This window comes from Lissotriton helveticus, chromosome 4_1 (genome assembly GCF_964261635.1).
Source record: "Lissotriton helveticus chromosome 4_1, aLisHel1.1, whole genome shotgun sequence".
Taxonomy (NCBI): domain Eukaryota; kingdom Metazoa; phylum Chordata; class Amphibia; order Caudata; family Salamandridae; genus Lissotriton; species Lissotriton helveticus.
Genome location: NC_136063.1, coordinates 712,525,266 through 712,541,337, shown reverse-complemented (window position 1 = coordinate 712,541,337; position 16,072 = coordinate 712,525,266). Strand labels below are relative to the sequence as shown.

The window sequence follows — 16,072 nt, the reverse complement described above, 5'->3', positions numbered from 1 at the left end:
AGTGGGTATGCAAAATATATGGAGGTTGATGCACGGCCAGAGCAGAAACCATTCCTTCTACTCTGGAGCACAAGCCTTCCTCTCTCATATAGATCGTTTTTTCAACCCACTTCTGACATTGCATGCCGATCAGTGACATCTTCCTCCTTGTAAGCTACACACTCACACTGAGACATGGTTGGTAAGATCTTACGAGCAGTCCTGAAATACAGGATTCCTTTTCCCTAAGCATTCAGGATGGGCTGATGCGGCCAGGTTTGTCATCCACGCCAACATGAACACCTCGGATTGTCTAGGAAGGGCTAATGGGTCAAGTGTGGTGCTCAGACACCACACATGGATAAGATCCGCAGGCTTATCAGTGAACGTCCAGGTGTGGTTATCGGGCATTCCCGTTAAGTAAACCTACCTGTTTGGCGAAAGGGCAGACTGCCCTTGAGTGCCTTAACCGCTTCCGTGCGGCGCGTTAGCCGCGCCCTGTGCTGGACATTCCAGAACAGGGCGTGGTCGTGACGGAACCGTTCCGTCATCAGCACAGCTCAGCCGTAACTGATGACGGAACGGTTCCGTCACCAGCATCGAAGGGGTTAAAGACAGCCATGCCACTGTATGCTCTTTGAGCATTTTAGTACTAGTTCAGAAACTGTGGTTGATTTTCAGACCTCTTAGTCAATATGTATTGCTCCAGTGGTGAAATTTACACTGCTGCTACTTTAGTTGTGTATTTTCCACGACAATCATTTTCAAAATCAGGTCGTCCTTATCACTCTACTGAGGTAAGCCAAGGAGAGTTTATAATACTTTTATAGAGTCAACTAATGAATTATGTAATGGCTATAATTTTGATCCAAGATATAAAGTTTTAAAACTAGAGCAAAAAATTAAGTTATATATTAGAGCTAACCTTATCAGAATAGGTAACTGCTATAAAACACACCAGCCAGATTGTTATAAGCTCATCATACACATCTTAAACTATGCTCTTGATGGAGTAATACATTTATCAAGAAGCTGTGCATCTCTAATACAAGTAAGACACCATGCTGATCATGTTGTTGTTTCCTGCTGGGAAAGTCAGAAAGCGACACAATGCTCTTAGGTAGGAGACTCCAGCGAATTGATATGATCATGTTATACCTTCCAAAATAGTGCGTTCACATTTTCCTGTGCATACTTATGTCCACCCCAATAGATAAAGACATGGCACACCAAAGGTTATTAATGTTTAATTTGAAAAAATTAACCCTTGAAGCCAGGGACTCCTGCAAGCCTAATAAGGACAATATTTTGTTTCTAACATCAATGATTTGAGGATAGTTGTGGACCAATAGTGTTTTCAACAAATTACTTTTACTTAACCTTTAGATATAATTGATGGAATAGGTAATGGATGGCGGGAATGACCCTTCCGGGTTGAATGATAAACTAGAGACAAGTTAATATGAGGTGTGGTGGATCTCTTGTTAATTGAATATGAATGTGTAGGGTGATGAGGTTCTGCTCTAAAGAGGTATGTTAAACGGCGATTGTAATAAACCTTGTAACTTTACTGTTATGTGTATTTTTTTATTTAAAAAATAATGGTTTTCCAAGAATTTAACATTGCTGTTTCAGAGCTTGTACTAGTTCAGCATGAAATAATCATGTAGCGAGCAGTGCTATACTATGCTGTTTGACTTGCAGCAGCTAGTACACCAGAAGTGGCAAAATAAATAGAATGTTCCTGTTGCAAGTTCTTTTTTTTTTTATAAGTGTACAGCTGATCAGTTCATCCTAAAGAAGCCATTTGTGTAATCTTTAATGAGGGTATTGATTAATCTTTTATTGTTCTATCTTTTTTAGGGCACTTGAAATGGACCAAGGCGGAGGATATTGACATTGAAACACCGGGATCCATTTTGGTGAACACTAACCTGAGGGCTTTAATAAACAAGCATACTTTTGCATCTTTACCACAACATTTCCAACAATACCTTTTGCTATTACTCCCGGAAGTAGACAGGCAGGTGGGTGAATGTAGAGATCTTTTGCCACTTAAATGTTTTTCATTTTGCTTATGCAAGCAGTCAATAGGACTAGCTCCTTAAAACAAAATAAAATTGGCACGTTTGTCAGTGAAGCTCAGTTTGGGACTGACTGTTCATTACATAAATTAAAGTGATTCAATGAACATGGAAGAGATGTTCAAATATGAATTTGTTGAACTATAATCATTTCTGTTTAAAGTCCAGTCTATTGATTTTTTTAATTTTTTTTAAAATCTGATTCACAGCCATACAAATAGCAAAGTGTCAACCTTTAGAAGAGTTCATTGAACTTTACACCTTTCATCTGCATGTTAATAAAAACTGTTCTTTGGATTTTAGAGGGAATTGACTAAAGATGTATAGTTGCCCAAAGCTGCTTCTAGCTGAGTGGGTTGGGGCATAAAAAAGCATAACCTTGAGCATGGCATTCTGGTTTTATTTTACGAGTGATAACCATGACACTTAACCCACCTGAGATATTTTGGGCCCCCGGAACTGCTTACCGGTGTGCAAGGCCTTTGAAATGTCCGAAATTGACTTTCCCCTGAGAAACGTGTCATTTCATTACTCTGGGTACATGGTTGTTTTGTTAGTGCCAAAGCTTATTTTTCGCAGCCAATTGTCAACCCTATCTTGCGTGCAAGGCCGAAATTATAGTAAGTGAGAAGTGCATGATCAAGTGTACAATTTGGAATTTTCTAAAACTAGTCATAATGGCTGCAAGGTAGCATGGCAAGTAGATCTGTTGCTGATGAGCTCTTGTATGTGCCATGGTCACAAGTTTAATTCCAGCAAGGGAAACTCAGCCTTCCATCCTCTTAATGTTAGTCAAAGGAGTACTATTAAACTGGTAAACAGTAAAACCTGTTATTTATGGTGCTGAGAAATGGCTAAACTGTTACTATGCACTATATAAAATAAGTTGTTAATGTATGATTTCAGTTTATAATCCTAAAACATCTCTTCCATTAGCCTTGCTTATTGATGAAGGTCGCCCTCCTGCTCCATCTATGAGATTTTATACGACAGAATTCTATTTATTGAATCGGCAAATGCTACTTTTATACAATTGCAATCCGTTACACATGACAAACAATGCTAATGATGATAAAGTGCATTTTTAGTTGTGACCAGCAACTCAGTTTCTTCGCGATAAGTTAGAGTGACCTTTACTTCACGAAGATGATTTAAGTTGATGCCATCAGGCCTCTTTGTCTTGATAAAGGAGGTCTTAGGGACAAGGCATGGACAGTTAACTGACTTTACATACCACATTCGTCCTCTCATACCGCCACACGGAATGGGGTAGAAATAACTAAACATTGCAACCCATTTTAAAATAGCACACTCCGCTGAAGGAGGATAACAGTTATAATCATTTTTATATTTGTCAGAAATTTAAAATCGGTTTATCCAGTATTTTAGTATGCAAACGAAAACTAAATGCCCCGAAAATTGTGTAGCTGGGGCTAAAAAGTGCTAGTGTAAAATAAAAATACTAACATTGGCATAAGTACAAGCCTCTAATTGACAGTTTATGATCCTGTTAATTTTACAACTGGGTCCCACATTTGGATTACTTTTCTCATCAAAGGCTGTATGCTCCATCCCTCATTTTTTCATTATATCTGAAATTTAACTGGGCGGTGCAAGAAGTAACCTGTGCCATTTATGAGGTTGTTGATCAAATTAGGATCTAGAAACAAATCAGTGATGTTGAGGTTTCCTGGCATATTTTGATACCATATACCTGTTGGAAGATTCGGATATGTTTGCTTTGTGCTGACGTTTGGAGAACCAGGTTCAACGTGCTGTATTTTTATTAACAGAACCCATAGTCCTGCAGTGAGTCTGTCAATTTGGTCCATTATATATAGTTCCTAAATTGCTAATTGTTAATGAACTTATTTGTTTGCTGGAAAGTATATTGAACTACAACACCTATGCCTTCAGGGTTTATACCATATAATAATGCACCCTACTAGAAACAAGATTGCATAAGTTGGTGGACCATAAACATTCAAAATGCTGCCCTTGGCATTTTATAATCTACTAGCAGCCCGTCCCGACGCTGTCCGGGTATGAAATAGAATGTGTGTAATGTGTGTATTCAGATACGGTCATTCGCGTGTTTCCCCCGCTTGAGGCCCAGCTGCAGCCCTGGTTGCTGTTAGCAGGTACGTGTCTCCCTGCTTGAGGCCCAGCTGCAGCCCTGGTTCATGTTAGCAGGCGCATGTAATTAGTGTAGTGATCCGCCGCCTGAGCCCGGCTACAGCCCTGGCAGATGTTAGCAGGCGCGTGTAATTTGGTTTAATGTGATAGTTCAGTAACAGCGCGCATGAGAGGCTGCAGTAATTATCCCCACAGACTCGCTCAGTCGCGTGTGCCCCCGCTTGATGGCCGGCGGCGACCGTCTAACAATTAGAATTGTGTGAGTCTTGAATGATTGTTTCCCGCTGTTCTTATTTTTTTATGACCCACACCGACGCTCTTCGACCTGAGTGCTTTTTAGAATCACCCTGGCCAAGCCACACACTGCGTTCGGCCCTTTCATACGCACCCAGGCCAAGGCACACACTGCATTCGGCACCCCCAGTAAGTGTGAGATAACGTGCAGTCCCCCAAGGGAGTCTTGCGAATGGTTACTTACCACGCTTCGAGGTGAACGCCTTTGTGACGCCCCCAGCACACGGCCACAGCAGACGATCTGATTAATGTACGACCCAGATGGCATGAAGTGCGGAACGTAGCACACGCCCCCAGCGTTTGTTACGCCCCCAGCGTGCCCCTTGATGCGTCGCAATTACAACTCACATGGCATGAAGGGCGGAACGTACCACACGCCCCCAGCGTTTGTCATGCCCCCAGCACACGCCCACAGCAGAACGCAGACACACCCACAAGGGACTACTTTGCTGGCACGGTTCTTTTCCCTTTTAAATGTATATGGTGGCCGTCTGCATAGCCTATGTCCTTCTGCTGCAACTGCCCTTTCCAACGCTGTATTGGGTGTTGTGATTGGTGCTGTGGTTACTGAGATTACCCGCCTCAAAGGTTTGGGCTCTCTCTTTAAAATAGTAGTATGGATAATGGATTGTCAAAGTTAGCAACTTGATGTTGGTGCCACATTTTGCTGCAGTCATGTAAAATATGTTTCCTTCCCTAATGAAGGACTTGCAGAGCAAGCGTAGGTTTCTCAGTTTACCTTTGATTATTACCATCCATCTGTGCAAAGCACCACATGAGGTAACTGCATAAATTGTGTCTCCAATATCTTGTGGTCGGACTTCTTCATTCTTGACCAGACCTTCACTTTAACTGTATGGTTTATATTGAGGTTGCCCTTTACTAATACTGAAGACAAACTTGAAGGACATTGTGAAACTGGTTTAGCTTGGACCTGTCTCATAGACTCTTGTTATTTTTCGGTTCAAGATAGCAAGTCTAATTTACATTTTGCTAAGCCTTTCTCGTACATTCTTATGTTGACTTCAGATTGTTGTTTAAACCAAAAAAAGGGAGGTAGAGCTATTCGTCGGATTTGTGCTCCACTCTGATACTTACATAAACAAAGAAAATCCAACTTTGGGGGGGGAAAGGGAAGAGTGATCAAAAGGATATTGAAGCACTCAGTGTTTGATAAAATACCCCTCACACACCAAAAGGCCCCTTGGTGTCATGCTTCATCATTGGGGTCTTCGCACCCCTCTATCGGGATGCGGCGTGCTGCGACCTACGGATACGCGGGAGCACTTTCAAGTTGGCTATGTGTAGTGTACAGTGTGTGGGGTATGTGAATAAAGTGAGTAGGGAACGTAGTGAAGGTTTTAAAAAGTACCTGGCACTTGAGAGAAAAAAGAATTTTATTCCGAACTCTGGCTGGTACTATTAAAAATAAGTGCAGGGCGAGATCAACCTGTTGTGTTAATGAACAGGATCTCTGGTGTGCTATGTTGTCGACATGTTTCGGAGACTGGCTCCTTCTTCAGGACAGGGGCACAAACTCCCTTCCCTACTCACGTCTTCTTCTACAAAAAAAGTGTGATTTTTACAGAAAAGTGAAATTTTTGTAGGAATAGGCTAAGTGTGCCTACAGCGGTCTGCTACAAGTACAATGACTTGTGAAGCCTGGTTGGTGGGCTTCATGAACAGCGTGTAGGGGTGTTGCTCCAATGGCTATAAGGTCTGGACACTCTGATCGCCGCCTACCCCTCGCGCTACTCCGCTACACAGCGGAGTAGCGCGAGGGGTAGGCGGCGATCAGAGTGTCCAGACCTTATAGCCATTGGAGCAACACCCCTACACGCTGTTCATGAAGCCCACCAACCAGGCTTCACAAGTCATTGTACTTGTAGCAGACCGCTGTAGGCACACTTAGCCTATTCCTACAAAAATTTCACTTTTCTGTAAAAATCACACTTTTTTTGTAGAAGAAGACGTGAGTAGGGAAGGGAGTTTGTGCCCCTGTCCTGAAGAAGGAGCCAGTCTCCGAAACATGTCGACAACATAGCACACCAGAGATCCTGTTCATTAACACAACAGGTTGATCTCGCCCTGCACTTATTTTTAATAGTACCAGCCAGAGTTCGGAATAAAATTCTTTTTTCTCTCAAGTGCCAGGTACTTTTTAAAACCTTCACTACGTTCCCTACTCACTTTATTCACATACCCCACACACTGTACACTACACATAGCCAACTTGAAAGTGCTCCCGCGTATCCGTAGGTCGCAGCACGCCGCATCCCGATAGAGGGGTGCGAAGACCCCAATGATGAAGCATGACACCAAGGGGCCTTTTGGTGTGTGAGGGGTATTTTATCAAACACTGAGTGCTTCAATATCCTTTTGATCACTCTTCCCTTTCCCCCCCCAAAGTTGGATTTTCTTTGTTTATGTAAGACTTCAGATTGTTGACATTAGGGATCGGCAAGTCACTAAAAGAGACAGTATATGAATAAATGCTGCTCCCGCTAGAAAAAATAAACAACTGTCAATATACAAAATGTCGAAGACCCCTGTTCACACTTGCTTAAGGCATATTACATACCTGAGACGTTTTGGCTATATTAGCCTGCCCACTTTTGTATTAGCGTTTGGAACCCAATAGTTGATTGCAAGCACAACATTTGCCTTGTAAAGACTGGTACTCAAAGCATCCTTACCAGGTGTCTGGATACCTTTTGGGCTCAGAGGCCTTTTAGACTCGAGATCTACATGTTTAACTTCTACTTGGCATAAATGTTTGTGCCTGAAATTGAGTATGTCTCTTAGAGCCATCTGTGATGCTTACCATTCTCACAACCCGTTTACTGATGGTACTGCTGGTCGGTCGGCCACAGCACGGATGACACCTAAGAAGCAGCAATACAGAATAAGCCCACCCATTGCATCACTTTTCATCTAGTGCCAGGGTCCCTTAGACTGACGTTGCAGATGTTAATGCACAGGTCAGCTGTCATTCTGATCCAGGAACACAATTGCAGCTGGAAGCAAATTTGAGATACGTCCAAGGCTACCCCGCTGTTAACCATGGCTAGCAGGTGAAGCTGCAAAACTAAAATTGCATCTCAGGTGGTGCATCATCTCGTCATCCGTTGTTTGAAGACTGTGACCCTGGCAAGGTTAAGTGTCATTGAAGACCACAAATACAACATGTTGATGTTGTGAGAAAAGCTGTTCCATCAAGCCTGGTGTGTCCTCCCACTGCCAGCTACAGTAGCCACGAACACCATAAGATTACTAGCAGCCGTTCTACATGAAAAATAATTAAACTCAAATAAGCTTGCCCTCATAGTTCCTACAGCAGAATAACTGGCCTGCGTCCTCTTAATTCCTCACATTCAGAAGTAAAACCCAATAGGTACCCCAGCTCTGCATCAAGTGGGATGCCCAATACAATATTGGTATAATCGCACATGTATATGTCACACTACTTAAATATAGATATATAAGCCCAAAAAAGATTGAAAATGAGGCAAAGGAATAAGTATATTATGTTTTTTGCCTATATATCACCAGCTACCATTGTTATGACATCGTGCTTTCTTTATCTGGATGCCTTTTCGTGCTGATCAGGGAAAACCAGTAATTGGACTAGAGTAACCATCATCTGATGTTGTAAATTGGTTGTGTGGTAATAGTTTGTACAGTGTGAAATGGTTTTTGAGAACTAGTGTGAAAGGGAAGTGAGTTTGATCTAGGAAGATCTTTACTGTGTTTTATGTATCTGGTTGGGTGTGTAGAAGCACTTTCCATTTTTCAATTTGTGCTTTTTATGATATCTTATCAGTACACGACAACCACCACCAAGACAAGAGTTCCCAAAGTGCATCTAAGACTTCTCTTGTCTTCTCGATGATGGGATCCTTGTCTAGTACCTGCTTTTTTTTGCTGCACTTAAGCTAGTAGATTGGGTTTAATTTTAGTGCGATAAGAGTTGCACACATCTTTTTAATAGTCTGCCTCTCCATAATTACGGGTGACTAACTTGTTCTCCAGTATTAGGGGTGTCTTTCATAGATTCACATGCTTGAATATTCCCCGTCGTCGAAGTGGGAGTCCCACGGTAAATAAAATAGCAATAATGCTAAATATATATAAATATATATAAACATAATACAAGATAAAGAAAGGAAATACAACTGAAATCCTCTAAAAACGATTCCTACATAGGAATGCAAGGTAAAGAGAAAAAACTATTTGTAACACATTAGTGTCATTATGTTAGTCCAAATTACAGCCAATCAGGGGCCTGCACCCTCTAGAACCTTCTCCTCAGAAGCTCAAGCCCTCAGATTTTCTACCGCACGTCGTGTGAAGGGAGTCTCCCTGAGCTCTGCTCAGTTTTCAACTCAACTCTTCTAGTGTCCAGTGTTTATCTCAACATGTCAAATAAGAAGTCTTTATTCAGACCTTGCTCTTCTTGTGGGAAGCTGCGCCTTTTTGAAAAGGACCCCCACCAGAAGTGTATCTACTGTTTATACCCTGATCATGAGGCTGGCAGCTGCAAGTTCTGTAGAACTTTTTCTACTAAGACACTTAAAGACCGAGAGGGCCGTCTTCTCCTTTGGACGCAGAAAGTTTTCATTCTGGTCTTTCTACAGCAGCCTCTAAGCGTGGTAGTGTTCAGGAGTTTCCTTCCCCTTTCCTCAAAAAGACTAAAATGGCCTTGTCTCTGCCTCCTGTGGTGTCTTCTGCCACTCCTACCACCTCTACGCCCACGAGACCTGGCTCTCAGGCGTCTTCTGCTGCCTCTCGAGGTGTTTCCACGCCTCTTAAAGTTCCGCCGTCGACGGGAGCGTCTACGAGCGTTCCGACGACGAGAACAGCATTGCCTGCATCATCGACGACGACGCTGACTACAACTTCAGCCTTCTCGTCGTCGACGACTGTCTTGTCGACAGCCTACACGTCGAAGAGGGTTTCGTTGCCGTCGAAGCCTGTTCCATCGATGATTCCCATCTCCTCGTCGACGAAGAAGAAAGAATCCTCGTCTACGAAAGTCCCGAAGAAATCTTCGTCGTCGACTCAGTCGACCAACGTCTCGTCGACGAAGACACCGTCGACCAAGGTTCCGTCGACGAAGACATCGTCGACCAAGGCCCCGTCGACGAGGACTCTGTCTACGGAGGCTCTACTAGCGTCGACGACTGGACCGTCGACGACTTCGTCTACAGTGGATCGCGCGTCGACAGTGGCCCTGTCGACGGCCATACTGTCGACAATGACTTCACCAAAATTATCTTCGTCGACGGCCAAGTCAGTATCGTCGACGTTAACGACGACGGCACTGTCGACGGCGGCACCGAGTTCCTTTGCCTCTTTGCCGTTAGTGCCATTGAAGACTACAGATTCTTCACATCGTCGCACTAAGGTTCCGTGCCAACACATCTCTGATCCAGAACCGCAACCACCTTCACCAATGTTTGCCACTACCTCTGAGCATGACACAGACTCGGAACATGAAGGGGATATGGTTGGGGCGGCACATATTCCCTCTGATTTGGTAATTAAATGTCAAGACTCTGATTCTGACGACGATGGCGGAGACCAAGAGCCTCAGCAGGAGGAACAGTTGGTCCAAGTTCCTATGGCTACCATTCCATTGACCTTGATTTCAAATCTCCAACATATGCTGGATGATTATAACCGCCGTTTCCCAGCAACACCGCAGACTACGCCTGTACAATCTCCTGCTCCCGTGGCGATACCTCCACCTTCTCTGCCGCCTGTCCTACCACCTACAACTTCGTCTCAGGTTCAAACGTCCATTAGAATCCATACAACGGTTTACCCGCAGGATGCGGATGATGAAGAGGTCCCAGAGCGTGAGGACGGAGAGGTCCCTGACAATTCGGATGACGATGCAGGCGACCAGGATATGGCTGAATGGGATGATTACCGGGCACAGACGCCCTCTCCTCAGCCAGGGAACTCTGGTGAGTCACCTCCTGTAGATATCGCCAGTTTCCATCTTTTAATGGATAAAGCGGCTCAGCGTTTCAAATTACCAAGATCACAAAGCGAGGAGGACTGTTTTCTTCATGATTTTAAAGACAAACCTTATAAGCAGGTCCACACAATTCCTATCATCGATTTTGTGTGGAAGGAGGGAATTAAACTCATGAATGCTCCAAACTCCTTACCTGCTCAGATACCGTGCCTTGAGAAAAAATACAAGGCCCCAACTGGTTCTCCAGCTTGCCTGACTTCTCACCCCAAGCCGGACTCTGTAGTGACTCAGGCTGCACAGCGTCGAGCACGGAACCCAGCATCTCCAATCACAGCCCCTCCTGATAGAAAGGGTCGACGCCTAGATGCTATTGGCCGCAAGTTTTCAACTATGGCTTCAACATCTGTCCGGGCAGCCAATGCCTTAGCCATCTTGGGACGTTATGACCGGCAGATGTGGTCGAATATTTCAGGTTTGGTGACCCTCATACCTGATGCTTCCAAGGCTGACGCTCAACAGATTCTTCGCGATGGTCAGAGGGCGTCGGAAGAAATGATCGACTGCGCAGTCGATATTGCTAACACAGGTTTCCGTCTGTGCTTGCAAGTGCGGCTGCACTCCGACGACAGGGCTGGTTAAAGTCCACCTCCTTCCGGCAGGAAGTCCAATCCAAAATACTGGATATGCCCTATGATGGGGAATCGCTTTTCGGATCCCATATCGATGACGCCCTGGAGTCCATTAAGAAGGACACTGATACGGCAAAGTCTTTGGGCACGTTGCAATTTCGGAAGAAGTCCTTTCGAGGTGCACGCGGACGCTGCACCCCTTCCAACGTTCGAGGTGGGCAGCAATACCGCTCCTACAATCAGAGCGGCCAACGTTACACACCCAATCAGCAATCTCGTCCGCAGCCCTCCAGACCCTACAGAGGAAAGTCTTCTTATCGTGGATCCAATCCTAAACGCCAATGACTTTTGTCACCCTCAAACTGTTGGAGGTCGAATCTCTCTGTTTTATTCTCAGTGGTCCTCGATCACCTCGGACCGCTGGGTTTTGGACATTGTACTACGGGGTCATACCCTAGAGTTCGTAGAGATTCCTCCTTGTACTCCACCTCGTGGCCCGCCTCCTCCAAATCTCGAGGAGCTTTACCATCAGGTCAGTCTTCTTGTTTCAAAAGGTGCAGTCGAAGTGATCCCGAAACATCAAAGAGGGAAGGGGTTTTACTCTCGATTCTTCCTCATACTCAAGAAGACCGGAGATTGGCGACCCATTCTGGATTTGAGGGCTCTCAACCAGTTCCTAAAGTCCCAATCGTTCCGCATGCTGACGTTACTGGAAATCCTGCGTCTTCTATCCAGCGAGGATTTCATGACCACCATAGACCTTCAGGACGCATACTTTCATGTCCCAATTATCAAACAACATCGTCAGTACCTGCGTTTCAAGGTGGGACCAATGCATTTTCAGTTCAAAGTTCTGCCCTTCGGGCTGCGATCAGCTCCTCGTGTGTTCACGAAGGTACTGGCCCTTGTGGTGGCTCACCTGCGTCTACAAGGAGTTTAAATCTTTCCATATTTGGACGATTGCCTTCTAAAGTCTCAATCCCACCATCAGCTATATCAGGACACTCGCCTTTGCCAACAGGTGTTTCAGTCCTTGGGGTTGACCATCAACGTCGAAAAGTCACAGTATGCGCCTCTGCAAACCAGAACCTTCCTGGGAGCGATCCTAGACACGAAGCTCTCAAAAGCGTTCGTCTCGAACGAGCGACGTCAGAAGATCCTTCGTCTGGTCTCCCTCATTCGAAGAAAACAGTCCGTTTCTGTTCGAATGTTAAAGTCTTTCTTGGGAATGGCGTCATCTGGTATCGCATTGATCCCAAATTGCAGGTTGCGCACCCGTCCCATTCAGGAGGAACTGAACTTACAGTGGCGTCAGGTCTCCGGGTCCTTCAACGACCTAGTTGCAGTCACAGCCCGCATGAGAAAGAGCTTGCTTTGGTGGGCGCAGCCAACGAATCTAGAAATGTGATTGACCTTCCTCGTTCACGCACCAGATCTTACGCTGACGACGGACGCCTCCCTGGAGGGGTGGGACGCTCATCTCCAGGGCCTATCCATCAAGGGCAAGTGGACTCCGCCCCATCGCACATGGCATATCAACAGGCTAGAATTGATGGCGATCTTCCTAGCGCTCAAGTCATTCCTCCCTGTAGTTCACGGGGAGTCAGTGCTTATCTAAACAGACAATACCACCAGTATGCACTACGTGAACAAACAGGGAGGAACCAAGTCTCCACATCTGTCTCACTTGGCCCAGTCAATCTGGGATTGGGCTTCCGCCATCACATCACTTTGACGGCCGTCCACCTTCCGGGCGTGTCCAACCTCCTGGCGGACTCTTTGAGCAGGTCCACTTCCTCAACACACGAATGGGAACTGCACCAACCGACTCTAGATCTTGTCTTTCGCCAGTGGGGTCATCCAGATCTAGACCTCTTTGTAACACCAGAGAATGGGAAATGCCTGTCTTATGCAAGTTGGCATCCCCACCCCGGGTCGTGCGGGAATGCCCTTTTGATCGACTGGTGCGATCTATTCGCTTACGCTTTTCCACCGATCCCATTAGTACCGCGGGTGCTGTGGAAGATGCGGAGACAGCCCTGCCACATCCTGTTGATCGCACCTCGTTGGCCCAGGCAGGCATGGTTTTCGGAACTGCTTCTGCTGTCCCAGTGCGAGCCCATCCCTCTGCGACCTCGTCCAGACCTCCTAACGATGGACAGGGGCCTAGTGTGTCATCCGGACCCCTCCACGCTACAATTGTGGGCATGGAACCTGAGCACCTTGAATTCGCAGATTTGAACATATCTCAGGAATGCAGAGACATCCTGGCTCATGCCAGGGCTCCGTCTACCATCAAAACTTACAAACTCAAGTGAAAGAGATTCTGTCATTGGTGCGCTGCAGCCAATGTCCATCCCATCCTTTCCACTCCAGAGCAGCTTCTTCCATTCTTCTTGAGCCTCGCTCAGTCAGGACTCTCTCATGCTACACTGAGAGTTTTCTTAGCTGCAATATCTCGTTTCCGGCATGATGGCTCTTCTTCCCTCTGTTCATCCAGGATCATACGTCAATTCTTCAAAGGGCTTTTCCCCAAGTTCCCACCTGTTCGGCGCCCTCCTCCATCTTGGCACCTCAATATTGTACTATCTCAACTTCTAAAGTCCCCAGTTGAACCTATCCATAAAGCGGATATCAAATTCCTCACCTGGAAGGTTGCGCTACTTTTGGCTTTGACCTCATCTCGTCGCGTGAGTGACCTTCACGCTTTCACTATCAAGCCGCCTTATCTTCAGTTCAAACCTAACGGGGTGGCGCTCCACACTAACCCCTCCTTCCTACCTAAAGTACCTACGGATTTTCATTTGAATGAGCCTGTGTTCCTCAAAACTTTCTTTCCGGACCCAAAGTCTCCGGCGGAGCAGCGCTTGCATTCTTTGGACATCAAATGATGCCTTAAATTTTACATTGCCAGAACTGCCCCCTTCCGCAAGTCCGACCAACTCTTCATTGCCTGCGTAAGGGCCATCCAGTTTCCAAGCCAACTATTGCCCGGTGGCTTTCTTCAGCCATTGCCTTCTGCCACCAACAAGCTGGCAAACCATTACAGTCTTCAGTGAGGGCTCATTCTACGAGGGCGATGTCTTCTTCCACCGCCTTGTTTGCTGGTGTGCCTCTTCATCAGATTTGCCATGCAGCGACATGGTCCAGCAGGCACACCTTCACCAAGCATTACTGTTTGGATGCCATCAATGAAGCGGATACCGCTGTGGGACAGGCAGTGCTTCGCCATCTTTTCCATTAAGGTGAGCCTCTGTTCCCCCCTCCTTGTTCTTTTTGCTGTGATTGCTATGATATTTTACATGACTGTATTATTAATATTACTGTCTTGCTTGCCATATGTGCTTAGCAATCTCAGCTCTCGGAGGTTACTGATTTCTATTCTATTCAAGCATGTGAATCTATGAAAGACACCCCTAATACTGGAGAAGAACAATTGTTACTTACCTGTAAACAGGTGGTTCTCCAGTATTGGTGTCTTTCATAGATTCACATGCGACCCACCTCCTCCCCTCAGAGGCTCTCTTCTCCTCATACACTCTTGGTTACTTTGTGCTACGAAAATCTGAGGGCTTGAGCTTCTGAGGAGAAGGTTCTAGAGGGTGCTGGCGCCTGATTGGCTGTAATTTGGACTAACATAATGACACTAATGTGTTACAAATAGTTTTTTCTCTTTGCCTTGCATTCCTATGTAGGAATCGTTTTTAGAGGATTTCAGGTGTATTTCCTTTCTTTATCATGTATTATGTTTATATATATTTATATATATTTAGCATTATTGCTATTTTATTTACCGTGGGACTCCCACTTCGACGACGGGGAATATTCAAGCATGTGAATCTATGAAAGACACCAATACTGGAGAACCACCTGTTTACAGGTAAGTAACAAGTGTTCTTTCTGCTAGTGACGATGGAACCTACATTGTTACAGTCCTTTTAAGACAATACATTGCCTAGTCCCTAACTTTGAAATTCCACATAGACCCTTGGTAATTCCGGCCACTCCTTTTTTTAACTTTTCCTGACTATCACCAGATCATTCCAGTGGCTTTCAAAGTAGTAGTAATGCAGGTGTGCATCAAGCATGTCTGAAGAACTGGTCTTGATACATACTTGTGTGACTCGGCCGACTATCTGAGACAAGTACGGAGCAAACCAGAAGCCATACAAAAAATGCCCTGACTTAATTTGGTCGCAGTTTTCATCCATCCCAGTTGGGTCCCCTGTTGTATCTGGAAAAATGTGGAACGTTGGTTGAAGGAATTTTATGAATTCACACAGATTCCAGAACTTTCCTTCCCCAAAATGTGAGGAAAATGTTATTTTAGCCAACTTTTGAGGTTTGCGGGGTGTTCTGGTTTATAAAATGTTCTGGAGTCCTCACAAGTCACACCACCCTTGGTGTCTAGTTTTCTGACATGTCTAGGTTTAGTCATTTCCGTTTCCGTGGTTGGCAGAGAAGTTTCAGCCCAAATACTGCTGCTATCGATTTCATGATGAGAACTTGATGTCTTCACATTGCATTTTCTCTCTTATTGTGAAATGCCCAGCCACACAAGTGGGGTAGTGTTTTTTTGTTTTAAAGTGTGGGAGTACTGGGTGGTACGACCACGTTTTTACTGTGGATCCCTTGTTAATGATGTGCTACCCCACTACCACTTTGCTGTGTATCTGATTCACTAGTTTCGACTTGAAGTGGCTTTTCCATTTATTATTTAAGTTTTGAAACTGACTTGCAAAAGTATACATTTGTACCATGGATGTAATCTGCTCTTTTCTATAAATTCCCTGTTTTCATTGTGGTATTTCATCATTATATTTGTCCAGCCTTACTTTCATATCTTTCCTTAACTTATCTATTTGGGCCATATGTACAAACATGTTTTTCCCACAGACACAAAATAGGTGTAAAACACTTTGATACATCTGGCCATTTGTTGAATGACTACTGTTCTATTTTCT

The 16,072-nt window shown here is 44.9% G+C and overlaps 1 protein-coding gene across 1 annotated transcript in view; it reads left to right on the top strand.

Annotated features, from left to right (window-relative positions):
- Positions 1-16,072, top strand: part of ASXL3 (ASXL transcriptional regulator 3) — a 259,194-nt gene that overhangs the window by 217,440 nt on the left and 25,682 nt on the right. Inside the window, exon 9 of the mRNA XM_078687356.1 lies at positions 1,843-2,006. Within this exon, the coding sequence (XP_078543482.1) occupies positions 1,843-2,006 (164 nt within the window). The remainder of the gene's footprint in view (positions 1-1,842; positions 2,007-16,072) is intronic.